Source organism: Acanthochromis polyacanthus, chromosome 21 (assembly GCF_021347895.1).
Source record: "Acanthochromis polyacanthus isolate Apoly-LR-REF ecotype Palm Island chromosome 21, KAUST_Apoly_ChrSc, whole genome shotgun sequence".
NCBI lineage: Eukaryota > Metazoa > Chordata > Actinopteri > Pomacentridae > Acanthochromis > Acanthochromis polyacanthus.
Genome location: NC_067133.1, coordinates 7,472,084 through 7,488,552, shown reverse-complemented (window position 1 = coordinate 7,488,552; position 16,469 = coordinate 7,472,084). Strand labels below are relative to the sequence as shown.

The following is a 16,469-nucleotide window of genomic DNA, read 5'->3' as shown; positions in this document are numbered from 1 at the left end:
TGAAAATGATAGACAACTGGACAATAATACAATAAAAACTAAATAAAAAATAAAATGACATTGTAAAAATGCTGAAAATATTATTATTATTATTAATGACAAATAAAAGTACGATAAAATAATAACAATTACATGAATTACATTTAAGACAAATTGTAGAAATAATATAGAGTAATAAAAACTAGACTGAATTAGTAGTGGTGTTTCAATCAAATTGTTTTGCCCCGATCTCATTCCAATCATTTAATATTCACTTTCTGCCAAATCAGAGTTCCAAACTGATACTGTTTCACTCAGTAACACAGTTAACGTTTTTAAAATAGATCAAACATATCTGCTGACAATTGTTAGAGGATAAATGTAGTATTAAAGGGTAAATGTAGTACTAAAGGGTAAATGTAGTGTTAGAGGGTAAATGCAGTATTAGATGGTAGGATGTACTGTATCTCCACAAGCTCCAACAGATGTAGAAAACCTGTTTTCTCTACATGATGTCAGTAAATGTATCATTGATCAGCTGTAGTACCTGGTTGTTCCACCAGGTGGAGCCTCTTACTGTTTAATACTGTAGAGACCAGAGGATGGATGGATGGATGGATGGATGGATGAATAGATAGATAGATAGATAGATAGATAGATAGATAGATAGATAGATAGATAGATAGATAGATTATTGGCTTGTTTAAGAGTTGAGTTGTGTCAGTGGAGCGTAGCAGCCAACAGTCTGTTTGAGGTGTTATGATGCCTGAAGGATGAAGGATCTCCTGAAGCAGTCAGTGATCCACCACTGTAGCTGATTCTATCCAGGATGTTATGAAGATGGTGGCTGACATTGTTCAGGATGGACTGAATTAAGGTAACTCAATGAAACTGACATAAAAAAACTTTTTTTTCTTCATTTTGAGTTCAGGAATTCAAGTCCCTCCTGTATCTTAATGTTTCAGATGATAATTAAACATACTGTTGATCTAAGAGGAAAAGTAAATTCCCAATGACACCTGATGACCTTTACTGATCCCACATTTCTGTTATGTTTTCATTATAAATGTAGTCCAAAGTCCCAATTTTGACACTTTTCTTAAAGTTTTCTCATACAACAAAGATTTAAAGCATCACAAATATTCATCTTTTACAGCTTTGGCCTGTTTTCTTACCATTAACAAGTGATGCAAAACTTTAATTCTGTGACTTCTATTGTTAATTATCTGTAATTTTAAAGAATGAAAAAATGGTGCGGAAAATTACAGATAAAAACTTAGAGAGATCATCCCACTTTATCTAAGACACATGAGGTCTGGTTGGAGGTCATTACCCAACACAACGGTCTTTGTCATGGTGCCTCTTTACTGCCTAAACTATTCCCTAAATGGTTTTATTCTGCTTACATGCTGCTCCTTAAGTGCTCACGTTATTGGTTTACATCCAGTTTTACAATGGTAGTTTGTAAGTCATTATTTTGATATTATTCCCAATGTTTTTTTTCAGAGAATCAACATTTATCCATCCATCCATTATCTATTCACCGCTTAGTCCTCATTAGGGTTGCGGGGGACTGGAGTCTATCTCAGCTGACTTGAGCGAAAGCAGGAGACACCTTGGACAGGTCATCAGTCAGTCGCAGGTCTACATATACAGACAAACAATCACACTCACATTCACACCTTCGGGCAATTTAGAATAATCAAATAACCTCAGAATGTTTGTGGACTTTGGGAGGAAGCCGGAGTACCCGGAGAAAACCCACACATGCACAGGAAGAACATGCAAACTCCATGCAGAAAGATCCCGTGAAGGCCAGGACATGAACTGGGGATTTTCTAGCTGCCAGGCAAAAGTGCTAACCACTACTCCAACGTGCAGCCCAGAATCAACATTTAATTAAATTTAATTTCATGAGTGTACATTGTTTACAGCTTTGGCTTGTTTTCTTACAGTTAACATGTCATGCAGTGCATTAATTATGTGGCTTCTCTTCAGCACATGCAGAAGGCGTGTCTGCAGTGCTGGAGGCTAAGTTTTCAGGACTTGGGGCCGGATGAGTCATAAATACCTGATTACTAGCTTGGAAAATCCAAACTGAATCTCCATGTATTCTCCTATCTCCATGTTAGGAGATACAGGAGTGTCAGTTTGGCATTGTGCGAATTGAATCGCGTTTCCCTCCCGGGAAAGTTTGGTACAACCAATCATAGCACGGGAGGCGGGAGTTAATGCTGCATCATCTTCAGCGCCTGGATTACCCATAAAACACCTGCGCACCTCCCGTAACCAAACACAAGCATTAACAAAGTTATTCCTAATACCGCTAATTGTTCGGAAGGAGTCTTTTGTTGCGTAGCCTTTTCAAAAATAAGCTTTGTACTTTGAGAGTACCCCATGTATTCGCAGATTTTTGTGACAAAAACGGCAGTAATCATTCACCGCGACGCTTTCTTGGCTGCATGCCATAGTTGTTTGGACTACATGGACTTCAAGGTCGATTTGTTTGTGCGTCACATCCGTGTTACGCTGATTGGTTCTTTCTCGTTCAAGATGCATTCGTTAGCCCCTCCTTTTTGAAATCGTCTCCTCTCATCACAATGCCAGACTGCCTTTATTTGTATTTATATTAATACATAAATAAAGTCAGTCTGGATTTTCCAGGCAACCTGATTACTGGCTAACATGAATGACAGTGTGCAAGCTGGGTTGAAATTGGATGTAAATCGGGTTTAATTAACCCTTTAAGCTTCAGTCAATTCCAGCCGTTTTCAGTACAAAAAATCGCTAATATTCTATTTTTAAATAAAAAAATTACGAAAAATACGGGGAATATTGGATGGGCATCACGAGGTGCATTTCCTTGAAAATGACCGATTCGGGGATTTTATACGACTTCAGGACATGTTTTGGACAAAACAGTTTACTGGCTTGTGTCGACTGGATGTAAAAGGTTGGATTATGGCCGTTTTTTTGTGGAATCTTTTTTTTTGTGTGTAGTAATGAACCCGGAAATGTGAGTCGTGCTGTGTGCGTTGAAGCCGTGTATAGAGAACGGATGGATGAATATTCGTTTTTGTCGGACAAATGTGTTTTTCTCACCCGCTGTAGTAATCGCATCTGAAAGTGGTTCATACCGGCGGATTCATGAGAATCTAAGCTTTCCATCGGCGTATAGTGTTTGTATAATCGTGTTTGCAGCCGTCGGACATTCTTGAAATTCCTATGCAAATTAGTAGGTGTACCGCCGGCAGTACACCTACGACGCACTGAAGCGTAAAGGGTTAACATCCATCCATCCACTTGTTACAAAGTATTATTTGGGTGGAATTATCGTTTAAAACTGCAAGTGCTTTGGCTGAAATAACCTTTGAAATTCTGAGTACTTGCGCATCAAGTCGTACTTTCTGCAAAATATTTCTGAAAGAAGTCTTTGAAACTATAAGTGGTTTTTCATGTGCAAACAGCCTTTAAATTCATGCACTTTCTTCTATTGCAGTAGGTGGCGCTTTCTGAAATGAAGGACAAAGTTAAAAACATGAGCTCTGGTTGGAGGTTATTAATCTGCACAGGAGTCTTTGTCATGATGCCCACTGCTAGCTGAACACCCGCAATGCTCTCTGCTTGTTGTAGGAGCTTCAGTAGAAATCATCTGGACCTCTCGTAGGTTTTTGAAGATGTTTCACCTTCACCCAAGAGGCTTCTTCAGGTGGATCAGCTCCTCCTTCAGACCTTCGATCTGCATCTCCAGGTCTTGCCAGAGTCAGTTCGTCCAGCAGCATTCTGAGCCTGGCGACGTTAGCCTCCACACCCTGACGTTAGTTCATTCTCCTATCTACAGGGGGCAACAGAGGCATCGATCACATGACATCTGTTTATCCAAATGAGAGAATTAGAATTTGATGGTGAAATTATCCATTAAATGAAATGATGGGAATAAGTCGCAAAAAACAAGTGTAGTAATAAAAGAGAGCAAATTAGCAGTAAAAAGGCAAATTAATGAACTAATTAACACATTTGGAATGAATGCAACAATTAAGATTTGAGACTAAATGAATCATCAGAAGAGCCGCTGGTAAAACAAGGTGACATTAATGACCTGAACAACCTCGAGGACAAATATGAGTCAGATTCTTCCTCAGGTGCTTTCAGGTTTACAGCAAATAAAACAGCCAGAGCCTCAGAATGAATTAAAAAATAAAAGTGTTTGAGGCAGCCAGGTCAGTCATTTGGTTCATAGTTTTCTGATCTGTTATTTGGATCAAAAAGAAAAAAGTTCTGTCAAATATTTTGGCTGCGTTTTAAAACTTTTGGGAGTTTTCAGATGAGTTTTCAGACGGGAACGAAGGAAGTTCTCCCTCTTGAAGCAAAACTTTGAAGCTCCTCTAAAGTTTGCTGCTGATCACATGGACAAAGAAAAGGTCGTCTTGAGGTAAATTCTGTGTTCAGATGGGAAAAAAAACTGAGCACAAATATGTTTGGAGGAGAGAAGGGGTTAAAGGTGAGGTCTTTAACCCCAAGAACACCAAACCTACCATCAAGCATGGAGGTGGCAGTATCATGCTCTGTGGAACTGGAGCTTTACACAAAGTAAATGGAATAATGAAGAAGTATAGGATTATTAAAAATATCAGCAGAAAGTTGATGTTGGACATAGATGCTGAAGAAATGGTTCAATCAGGTTAGAATGAAGATTCTAGACTGGTCTCCCCAAAGTCCTGACTTAAACCCATCAAGAACCTGTGGACTGATGAAGAAACAAGTCGGAGTCATATAGACAACAAATTTAGTTGAACCACACCAACTGACCCTTCGTTAAGTCCCGCCCCCCTTGGTTACTGTTGCTACGCCTGTCAAGCTTTCCCTCCAAGCATGAAATATGGAGTTTTTAGCCGTACCGGTGAGTGATATTTCTCACGAGATATATGCAAATTTCTGGACATATTCTACAGCGATATCAGAGAGAAGCAGACCGAAGGCTGTCCAATATGCTTTTGAGAACTACATTTACCAAATTAAATGTTGGCGGAGTGCAAATGAAGAGGACATTAAAATAGAGGGAAAAGCACACAGATCTCAGTGTAAGCGCCAAACACCCCATGTATTGTCACTTCACATCAAAAATAATCATATACAAGAGCAACAATGTTCTTGTACAGCAGGGTAAGCCGATATGTATTATATACATTTAAATTAATGTTATGTCAACTGTCATTATCATGTGTCTGCCCATTTCTTGCTAAGCTAAATTTGTGTTTGTTTACAGCGCGCCAGGATATTGCTCACATATAGTGGGGCTGATCTATATACTGGATCTCATTAAGGCACAGCAAAGCCCAGCAATATCTTGCACAAGTTTGCCACAACAGTGGCACAAACCAAGGGGTTACAACATTAATGCAGTACTGATCTCATCTGTTGTTGTCGCCAAAGCCAGACGTGAGCGTAAGCGGAGACCCGTAGATTGCTAGTATATATATGATATACCAGTATGTCAGAAGTTGTCTCTATATATCACCAGTATTTATTTTGCTCAAATAATACACAGTAGCTCAAGTTTTAAGAGAAGTAACCTTCCATTGAGACGTCTTTCTTTGCTAATGTTATCTGACCTAACACACAGAGCTACGGTTAGCTAATGTTAGCTAGCAACTTACCTTAGAAAAGATGTAGGTGTTCTTATTGATTTTGGAGGGATTCAGCTTATCATGCGGTCTCCCACACTGCTTAATCCACACGCGGCATGTTTCTTCTTGTGTCTTTGGCTTGGGGAATGCAAAAAAATCAACACCACCCTCCAAGCTTTGCGGATAACGAGTGTCGGACTTGCATGTACCGTACGCACACCGCTTCGGCATATTGTCTTCTGCTGAAAGCTTGACAGACCTCTCGTGCCTACTTACAGTTGCTAAGGTAGGATTGGACAGTAGCCATTTGTGGGAGGGGCTTAGCGAAAGGTCAATTCTGTCCAGAGGAGTGATGAAAAACCAGACGTTCATGGACGGAAAACCAGAAGACCTAGATCTTGTCACATTTCCAGAAGACCTTTAATAAATCTATAAAAGAACCAAAATGCAAGATTGTTTATGTTGTGACAAAGATTCATACGTCTGAATGACTGTCTTGTTTTGTATCTTGTTTGTACTTTTTCCATTTTCAAGGACCAAAAAATTAAAAATATGTTCTCTGTTGAAAACTATTCTGTCTGTTTCTACACCAAATTTCAAATAACAGAATCTAAGACGGTGCAACAACTTGTTTCCTGTATTATCAGGTCTGACATAAAGTTTCAGTCCAGATTTGAGTCGAGTCAAACTGTGCTGCAAAAAGTCAGCCAAAACTCTGAAACTCTCTCAAACTGCAGTTCATAGAGGCCTGACAGTGAAATGAGCCTCTGACAACCTAAATACGGAAACTGAGCCGAGGCAACCAAAGAGATGGAACAAACCGGAACAACCGGAACATCCAGTGCAGGAGGCTAAACACATAGAACACAAAACTAACCAGCAAGCGAACCACTATCATCACAGTTTACAGTCACATTGACTCACTAGCTTCAAAGAGTCCAAACCTTATTATGACAATAACTTAAAGTCCACAAAGTTCAGTAAAACCAACATTTGAACCTGATAGGCGGGTTTGAAAGGCAGCGTATCATTAAAAAAAGAAACAGTTAAATTAGAAAGAATCATCATATTTTAAACTATCCAAAACTACTCTTCTGTGACATATAACTGAATCAGAAAAAAATATTTCAACTGAGCTGAAAATCTGGAGATTTCATCCAAATCCCTTTCCTTTACATGTTCCTTTAACATTTTACCAAAAGTGAACGATTTGCACCAACCAGATTCCGTAAAAAATAAAAATAAAAATTGAAACTTAGTGAACTGTGAAGCTAAGACCAACAGTCACATGACAGACATTCAGAGAGTTTCAGATGAACTGCAGGCAGTGTTTCCACAGAGCATGTAAACAGTAAGATATCTATAGTGTGTGGAGCCTCCATATTTTATAGTGTTGTAACACTTTTGGTCATGTTGATGACAGGTGGAATGTGAGGGATGGTGGTGGCATCATCATGATGTGAAGCATGGTGGTGGCAGCATCATGATGTGAAGCATGGTGGTGGCATCATCATGATGTTTCTCAGCAGCAGGTCCTGGAAGGCTTGAAAAGGTAGAGGCTGAAATAATGCAGCAAAGTCTAGAGAAATCCTGGAGGACAACCTGATTCAGTCTGAGACTTGTGGAAGATTTGTTTTCCATCAATACAATGATGACAATATTTTATACTGTTGTAACACCTGTGGTCATGTTGATTACAGGTGTTTTGCATTTTTGTGAAACAAATAACATACTAAATTCTTTCATCTTTAAAATCCAACATTGATTTTTGTCAGATTAAAGCTCCTACTCAAAACCATAAAGACAGAAATATCTTGTGTTTAGTCTTTGATTGTTGAATGTAAATACCTCCTCAGACTTACATCCTGTAACAAATCACAAAGTCGCGGCCTTAATAAAGATAAGACTCTTCTGTCAATAAACCAGGCGTCAGTCGAAGTTAATCTTCCACTTTCTGTTGCTGTTGAAAGAGGAACGGTTGAACCAGTTGTGGCTCATTAACATCAAATCGTGTGACTGTGAGATTAAAAGCATCCAGCTGAAATGTGGGCCAGCCCTCTGTCAACAGAGTTACACAACACGACTGCTAGTCCAACATTTTGTAATAAACTCCAGCTGAAACCTGCCCACCCACCCGAGGTGATCTCCGCAGTAATTTGGTCCTGGGAAACATCTCACAGCATCAATCAGTCAAACAGCAATAATTACTCCACCAAGGAATGTGATGGAGTTATTTGACGATCGACGTATGGTTGTCTGGTAATCTTTCTTTCCGTCTGTGCACAACATTAATCAAAAACAGAGTAACAGATTCGTATGAAATTTGCAGGGAAGGTCAGAAATGACACGAGGACCAAGTGATTCGATTTTGGCAGTGATGCAGCTTATAGTCTGGATCAACGGATTTGTTAAAGATTTCTGTATCATTGTCTTAGTTATAGCGTCGAAATTTCACAACGACTGAGCAGTCTTGGTGGAGTACTGCGCTCTCTGAGTGTTTTTCCTGTTCAAAATGCAGCACTCATAACTTTCATTGTGATCACTCTGAGACCTTATTGTATTGCAAGTAAAACACATATCACAAGTGAAAAAGAACCTTTGCAATTTTATTTTTTTTATTTTTGTTAATTTTACTAATAAAATTGCTAATTGACAGTTTTTAATAAGAACAGACTGTTTAAATAGAAATGTTTGTATCCAATAAATGATACTGTTAAATTCAAGTGTAAAATTGTAAATATATTTCGAAAATTAGATATGATTCGTGACAGTTAACAGTTAGCGGCACACTGGTTCTGTAATTTCATATAGAATTGTTTGTTAAATGAGAGATATCTGGTATAATTAAAGAAGCTCCACAAGAAAAACGCTGAATGAATGCCATCTGCACAGAGCAGAATGTCCTCAAAAACTCAGTGACCGAGCAAGAAAGAGACAAGTGATGGAGGCCACCAAAACACCTCTGACTCTTCTGAATGACCAGAGTTCACCAGAAGATATGTGGGAGACTCTGGTTTTGGCATCATCATGATGTGAAGCATGGTGGTGGCAGCATCATGATGTTCCTCAGCAGCAGGTCCTGAAGGCTTGTAAAGGTAGAGGGTGAAATGAATGCAGCAAAGTCTAGAGAAATCCTGGAGGACAACCTGATGCAGTCTGAAGAGAACAGACTTGGAGAAGATTTGTTTTCCATCCAGACAATGAGTCGAAGCAGACAGCTGAAGCTCCACAGAAATGGTTTAAAGACAACAATGTGAAAGTTCTGGAGATCGAGTCAGAGTCCAGACCTCAATCCAACTGATTAGTGTCTGGACTTGAAAGTTTTGTTCACTCCTGAACTCTGAAAAGTTTCATGAAGAAGAATGAGGTAAAAATTTCCCTGTCCAAATGTTTAGACTTATTAAGATCAACACAGGGTCGTTGACGGAACTGCAGCCAAAAGTTCATCTACAAAATACTGACTTGAAGCAGGAAAAAACTGATGAAATCGGTTATTTTACGTTGTGTATTTTTAATTAATTGACATTATGTTGTAGAAATCTGTTGTCATTTTGGCATGAAAGGGTCTTTTTAGTAAATTCTAGTACATAAAGCCAGATTCCGTTGACTTGTGATTCAATGTTGAAAAGCAATGAAGGGAGAAAACTTCCAGAAAGGAGAGAATATTTGTTATTAAGTGTGTATTAAGGTTGAAAGGAAAATTTTTAGATGTATTTATCCACCTAAATGAACACCTGAGTGGAGCTGAGTAAACCAGCCCTACAACAAACAGATAAGTATCAGTGTTTGGTCGGCGCAAACAGCGACTGAAAGAAGCAGCTCATTGTTTGGTTGCACAATAAGTGAGCAGGGGGGCGAAGCTGAGTCTTCAGGGCCAGAAACAGCCGACAAAAAGACATGTTGCCACAAGACAGGAATCCAACTGCGACAGGGAAGTTTCCAGATAAGAGGCCAATGACAGAAGACACCGGCTGCGTCACCTCAAAGACATTCTTAGACTCCCACAGGTACGACAGGTGTGCACTTTAAATTCCTTCCGTGATTTGTGGCTGCTGGTCGTCCTCCGGCCCCGAGGCAACACTGAACCCCTCCCCACTTCCAGGAGGCATAAAAGCTCCCGAGTCCAGCCTCTCCTGCACTCTCTCCCTCCAGAGCAGCAGACTCCTCCACCATGTCCTTTACCAGCAACCGTATCTCCAGCCAACGGGCCTACAGCGTCTACGCCGGCGCCGGAGGCAAAGATTCCCGGATCTCCAGCGCAGTGGGTCCCAGAAGCTTCTCATCCGTCCAAAGCTCAGGCTTCTCTGGCTCAGGATACTCTGGAGCAGGCTTCTCCAGGTCTGGCATGTCTGGCGGCGGAGGCTTCGACCTGAACGACGCCATCCCCGACATCAACGACAACAAGAAGGCCACCATGCAGAACCTGAACGACCGCCTGGCCTCCTACCTGGAGAAGGTTCGCAAGCTGGAGGCCGCCAACGCCGAGCTGGAGCTGAAGATCCGGCAGTTCCTGGAGAGCAAGACCAAACTCGAAGGCCACGACTACACGGCGTACATGGCTGTGATCAGCGGACTGCAGGACCAGGTGAGTCCAGGTTCTGGTTCTGTGGGAAGACCTCTGCAGCTGGATAGATCAGGAGATTGGTGGTTTAAATCCCGGTCAGATAGCTGTCCAGTGAGGACACTTAGGCAAGGTCCTTAGTGCTGCCCCGCCTACCTATCTATCTTAATCAATTCCATGTTATTTATATAGCGCCAATTACAGGCCAAATTGTCTCAAGATGCTTTACAGAACCCTTATGCCTGAAACCCCAGAGCAAGCCCGAAGGAGACAGTGGCAAGAATATTCCCTTTTAACGTCAAGAAACCTTGAGCAGAACCCGGCATCTACTCTCAGATGTAGATCATTTTGGATAAAAGCGTCTGCAGATTTAAATTGTAAAGACTGAGCAGTGAAAAGATGCTGAAAGCTTGACTCCTGCAGCAGGTGGAACACAGGTGCAGCCACACCCTGAACGCTGCAGCTCTGCTTTACATGATGAAACCACCGACACAATGACTGACATTTGACTTCAATTTGCATATTCTTTTTATCTTTGATTAATCAGTTTCACCGCTCGTATCAAATAGGGTTAGAACAGGATACAGGTGCAGCCATGCCCGGCGCCCACCTGAAATCAGGCTGCTGAAACTGTCCCAGTTTAAAGCCTGAACGTTCTGTCCTCAGATCCTCGATGCCACCCGTGTGAATGGAGGTCTGTACCTGGGCATCGATAACGCCAAGCTGGCTGCTGACGACTTCAAGGTCAAGTAAGTATGCCAACATTTTAATCCTGTAAATGACAACCTTTAAAGAATTCATCGATGTGATCGGTGTCTCTGTCGCCCCCTACAGGTATGAGAATGAACTGGCCATGCGTCAGGGCGTGGAGGCCGACATCGCCGGGCTCAGGAGGCTGCTGGACGAACTGACTCTGGCCCGATCGGACCTGGAGATGCAGATCGAAGGTCTGAAGGAGGAGCTGATCTTCCTCAAGAAGAACCACGAGGAGGTGAGCACAAAAATCTTAGCTTTTTTTTGGTCTGCATTTATTCTCATTGTTTAACTCCACGGAAGGGGTGTCAACATTTTATGTGATTAATGCATATTTTAGTGTTGCAACCAAATATTTTAATATCTTACTTTAACGGTTTCATCCTTTAAACGATTCACTGGTATTTTACAGGTTTCCCTGTTTTACAAAATTACAGAAAATCTTTAAGGTATTAAAAACATATTAATTTAAATGTTGACTGTACATCAAAACATCCAAAACTATAAATAATGTCCATGTCAACAAACATATTTTCCTAAAGGGCAAAAATCAGCAAAAAATACTGATGGTTTCCAGATTCTTGTCATTATTTGAAACAAAAATATGTTAATTTAAAACTAAAACACTGTGGATGAAAAAATACTTTAAACAAAGGACTGTAATGTTTGAAAACTGCAAAAACTATGAAAACAAATCATATTAGCTTGTGAAAGAAAAAACTGATATTTGAAAAATTACTGATTTTGTCAAAATTATTTAGTTTTACATTCACCATGTAAATTAAGGACTTTTTTCTGTGATTATAAGAAATATTATGTATAATTTACCAAAACAGAGGAAATCTGTAAAATAAGAGTTTCAGAAGTTATTTGTCATTTTCCATTTGAAATAATGTTACATAAAATTTCTTTGAAATAGTGGAATATATCTGTAAAAGAGCATATTTTGTGGATTTACAAGCAGTAAAACTGTGAAATTTTGTATATTGTAAAAGAAAAAAATGCAGATTTTTGTGAACATTGTGTAGATGTTTTTTAAGGTTAACATTTATGCCTTTAATTTTACTAGATACTATCTGTAATTTACAAACAGTAGGAATCTGCAAAATAACAGTAAAATCACAGCTGAAACCACAGCAAAAAACTGATTAGCGATTATTATTTTAGCCAAAGTCAAAAATGTATCTTTTGATTTGCTCGAATAACAACCAACAAATTTAGATAATTTAGATCCGAATTAAAATTATAGGCTAAAAGTCAACAGAAAATGTTTACTTCTGCTTATAATTTTGCTGATTAATTTGTGGTTCTGTAGGATCTGCTCGGTCTGAGGACCCAGATGAGCGGTCAGGTGAACGTGGAGGTGGACGCTGCTCCTCAGCAGGACCTGTCCGCCGTCATGGCCGAAATGAGGGAACACTACGAGGGCGTCACCAGCAAGAATCGCAAAGACCTGGAGGTCTGGTTCCAGAACAGGGTGAGGCCAGGAAACACCTGAAAACACAAATGCCTTTAGCATCCCCTAGTGGTAAAAAATAGAAATATGTAATTTACCATTGTTGAATTGAAAATTGTGGGATTTAACAGGATTAAATGTCTCAAATGTAAAACAAATGTTTATAATTTCTGATTAATTTAGCCTCATTTACATATTTTGAAAATGGTTTTGATTCAAAGTCAAATCGGCTGTACAAGAGGCAAAACATAATATTTGTTTGCTTTTAAAATCAATTACATAAATCCAATAACTCATATTAAGTCAACAGAACAATCTCAATGTCAAATAATAGCAATGGAAAGCAGTGTCATTGTATCGTTTTAGCGGTTTAGACTTCATACCTTTCAGCTGAGTTTTCTCACACTGTTGTGTTTCTGTTGTTTTTGCAGACTGAGACCCTGAATAAGGAAGTCGCCTCCAGCACAGAGTCCCTCCAAACGTCTCGCTCTGAGGTCACGGAGGTCAAACGCACGCTTCAGGCTCTAGAGATCGAGCTCCAATCACAGCTCAGCATGGTGGGTTTCTAACGTTTGCCTGGACGGTTTAAATTCAGACTCAGATTCTGTAAATCTGATCGCATCTGATTTGTTTCCTCCAATCAGAAAGCGTCGCTGGAGGGAACCCTCGCCGACACCCAGAGCCGGTACGCCATGATGCTGGCGGGTTACCAGAACCAGGTGTCCATGCTGGAGGAGCAGCTGGTGCAGCTGAGGGCCGACCTGGAGAGGCAGAGACAGGAGTACCAGTTGCTGCTGGACCTGAAGACACGGCTGGAGATGGAGATCGCCGAGTACAGGAGGCTGCTGGACGGAGAGCTGGTCAGGTGAGCCGACGGGAGTTTTAAAAAGCAGAAAATGTTAAATTATTAGGACAACAAAAGAGAACTGAGGACAAAAAACATGCAGACACACAGCAGGATGTGATCTTACTCTGACTAAATCCACTGTTACACCATTTTGAACTAACTTTAAGCGAACCTCTGATTTTCCCGGCAGCACTCCTCAGTCCCCGACCACCACGACTCGCCGTGTCGTCATCATCACCAAGGAGGTCACCGAGGACGGAGAGACAACAACAGAAACCACCGAGATCAGCTGAGAAACATCAGAAAAACTCAAATAAAACACTTCTGATGAACCTACATCTTCTGTTTCTGTATTTTATTACCTTAACTCTGGCTCAAACACTGTGTGGTTAAATGTGGAATAAATTCATGACATATCACATGAAATTAAACTCAGAAATACAGGAAATAGAAAGTGATTAAATGCTGAAGTTCTCAAATAAACGCCACAAGCATCATTAACTTTTGGTTTGGAATTATTAAGAGAAAGTACAAAAAGGTAATATTAAAACGTGTCCACTGGGGGGCGCTGTCATGTTACTGCGACCTGCAGCTATAATAGTCATGGAAAAAAATATTAGAACACCCTTGTTTTCTTTAATTTCTTGTTCAGTTCAATTTTATTGATATAGCGCCAATTACAGGTCAAATTGTCGCAAGATGCTTTACAAACAACATATGCCTGAATCCCCAGAGCAAGCCATAAGGTGACGGTGGCAAGAAAAAAACGAGCTTTGAACAGTAAGGGTGCTTTCACACCTGTTAGTCTGTTAGAGTGGATCGTTTTGACCCAAAAGTTGTTACAATGTTGCTAATTTCAACTGGTTCAGTTCGCATTCACACCAGTGTTTTCACAGTTGAACCAACTACGATGAATGTTATATCTCCCCCCAGTCGTTTGGCGGCGCTGTTCACAAAATAAGGTGTTTTAGATGACGTAGGTGAACGCTGATTGGCGCAGCATGTGAAGAGGGAAAAATCCCGGAAGAAAACAACAGGCTGTGTTTATTCCATGGATCGAGGTTTATTCGTAAACAATGAACTATGCTCTCCTGTTCGTTCTTGTTGCCATATATTCGTATCATTGCTTTATGCAGCAAGCACAGATACTGCTGTTGTTCCAGCATGAAGCTCACATTCGGTACGAGAACATTACACAGTCGTTTTTGGCACAGAGAAGATGCATTGCAAGACGTTATCGGAGAAAGCGGGCGGTTGCTACGGAAGCTCCTGTAGACCAAAAAGTCTGCTGCACCATCAAGTCGGTCTGAATAGAGACAGGTTTGTGTTCTCACCAGGAGCAAACCGAACTGGAGTTCACATAGAAGTGGACCGAGACCACCTCCCGAAGGTGGTCTCGGTTCGGTTCTTTAGTCCGAACCAAAAAAATCTGGTCTGCTTTCACACCAGCCCAAACGATCCGTACTTGCTGGTGTTGCGGACTCCAGTCCAGTCCGTAGGTGTGAAAGCACCCTAAGAAACCTTGAGCAGAACCCGGTTCTTTATGTGGGGGGGACCCATCTGCTGCTGGTCGACGGGTTGAGAGTGATAGAAAAGGTAAAGAGGTAGAGGTAGAGAGGAACAAGGAACATGAACACACAGTTCGATACATGCATGATAAGACAGATGATACATACGAAATACAAGCCAACATCGAAACTGATTCGTTAGTTTACTGTTATGGTGTAAGGATCTGACATTAAATATACTACATGTATAGCTGGTAGTAAAATTCAAACAGTATGTGATGAGCATATCAAGTATAGTGAGGGCGATGCAGAGTAGACTGGTAGAAATGGGCAGCTGGAAGCAGTGGACTGGAGGAAGGTCAGCAGCAGCATCCCACAGTGGACATGATGGAGACTGGACTAGTTGGTGGGACATCAGCACAGATCAGAAGCATCCAGCTCTGAGACCAGGGACACTCGGAGAAAGGACACAGGGGGAAACAGAGTGAATGCAGACGCAGATCTGGGTGGGAGTAGCAAATTACCCCCGCCTGCGCTTCATTGAGTCAACTGATAATGTTGTGGGCCGATCTGGGCCAAAAATGCCAGTGTTGATTTTTTGCCCCAGTCCACCCCTGACTAGGAGACTAGGGCTAGTGAACTGAACTACAACCAGTAAACTGAGTCTGTCTGAGTAGAAATAAAAAGTCTGACTTGCACTTGGACATGAAGTAGTACTTTCTGTGGAATACTCCTGGAATAAACCTCCTTGAAAGTATATTTTGAGTGAAATTATCCATTAAAACCACAAGTCGTGCACTTCAGTGATTATCCATTAGAGTAGGTGGCGCTGTCTAGAATAAAATGCTACAAAGGTGGACTCCTAGAATTGCACATAGTGGTGGAACGATGATAAAACTCATCCATCAGTCGAGTTCGTCTGGTTTGTGACTGCTGGGGGCGCTGTGATGCAGTAAATACACAACAAACGGGCCTTTACTGTAACTACACACTCAATTCTGTTCATGTGGACTCATCGGATTCTGGAGAAACAATTTGTTCAGACTAGAAAACAGGATTCAGACACCTCAAATTACAACAAAAAAGACACCAATATTCTCATTATTATATTGTTTTATTAATTTGGTTTTATCACCTTTTAGGAATTTGAATGAAGCAACATTTCAAATTAATTTGAAGAAACTTGTCAAACTCTATGATGTTTTACAGGATGATAAAACAACAAAAATACCGTATAAATATACTAATAGAGTAAAACTGAAAACTTCCTGCAGTGATCCGTGAGATACACGTTTGAACCTTTGCTGAAAATAAAAACAAATCTGGATTCATCCTCAGCATCATCTGGTGCAGTCAGACCATCCTACACAACACAATGTAGGATCTGACTGCACTTCAATATCGCTCTGCTTTGAAAAAAATATTAATATTTAAAATTAACAACAAGACATGTAAAACCACCACAAAAAGAAACAAAATGAATACATGCAAACATTAAGCAATGACAAAGATGCACAGAACGACCACAAAAACACACGCAATGATGACAAATAGACAGAAAATGAAGGCAGAGACACAATGACATAAAATGATCACAAAAAGATGAACAAAAATGTTTGTATTGAGTGTGTTGTTGATGATTTAAGGTTAGAAATTCAAGTACCTGCTCTGCATCCTCTGTTAATGCTATTAGCACTGATAAAACTGTTGTCACTCCTATCACTGTTATCTCTGTTGG

At 40.5% G+C, this 16,469-nt stretch overlaps 1 protein-coding gene across 1 annotated transcript; it reads left to right on the top strand.

The window, feature by feature from the left end:
* Window positions 1-9,708: 9,708 nt before the first annotated feature.
* LOC110966425 (keratin, type I cytoskeletal 13-like) lies at window positions 9,709-13,559 on the top strand. Its single transcript, XM_022215782.2, has 7 exons — window positions 9,709-10,191; window positions 10,834-10,916; window positions 11,002-11,158; window positions 12,236-12,397; window positions 12,808-12,933; window positions 13,021-13,241; window positions 13,414-13,559. Exons 1-7 carry the CDS (start codon window positions 9,778-9,780, stop codon window positions 13,514-13,516), a joined length of 1,266 nt encoding a protein of 421 aa, XP_022071474.1. The 5' UTR covers window positions 9,709-9,777; the 3' UTR covers window positions 13,517-13,559.
* The last annotated feature ends 2,910 nt before the right edge of the window (window positions 13,560-16,469 follow it).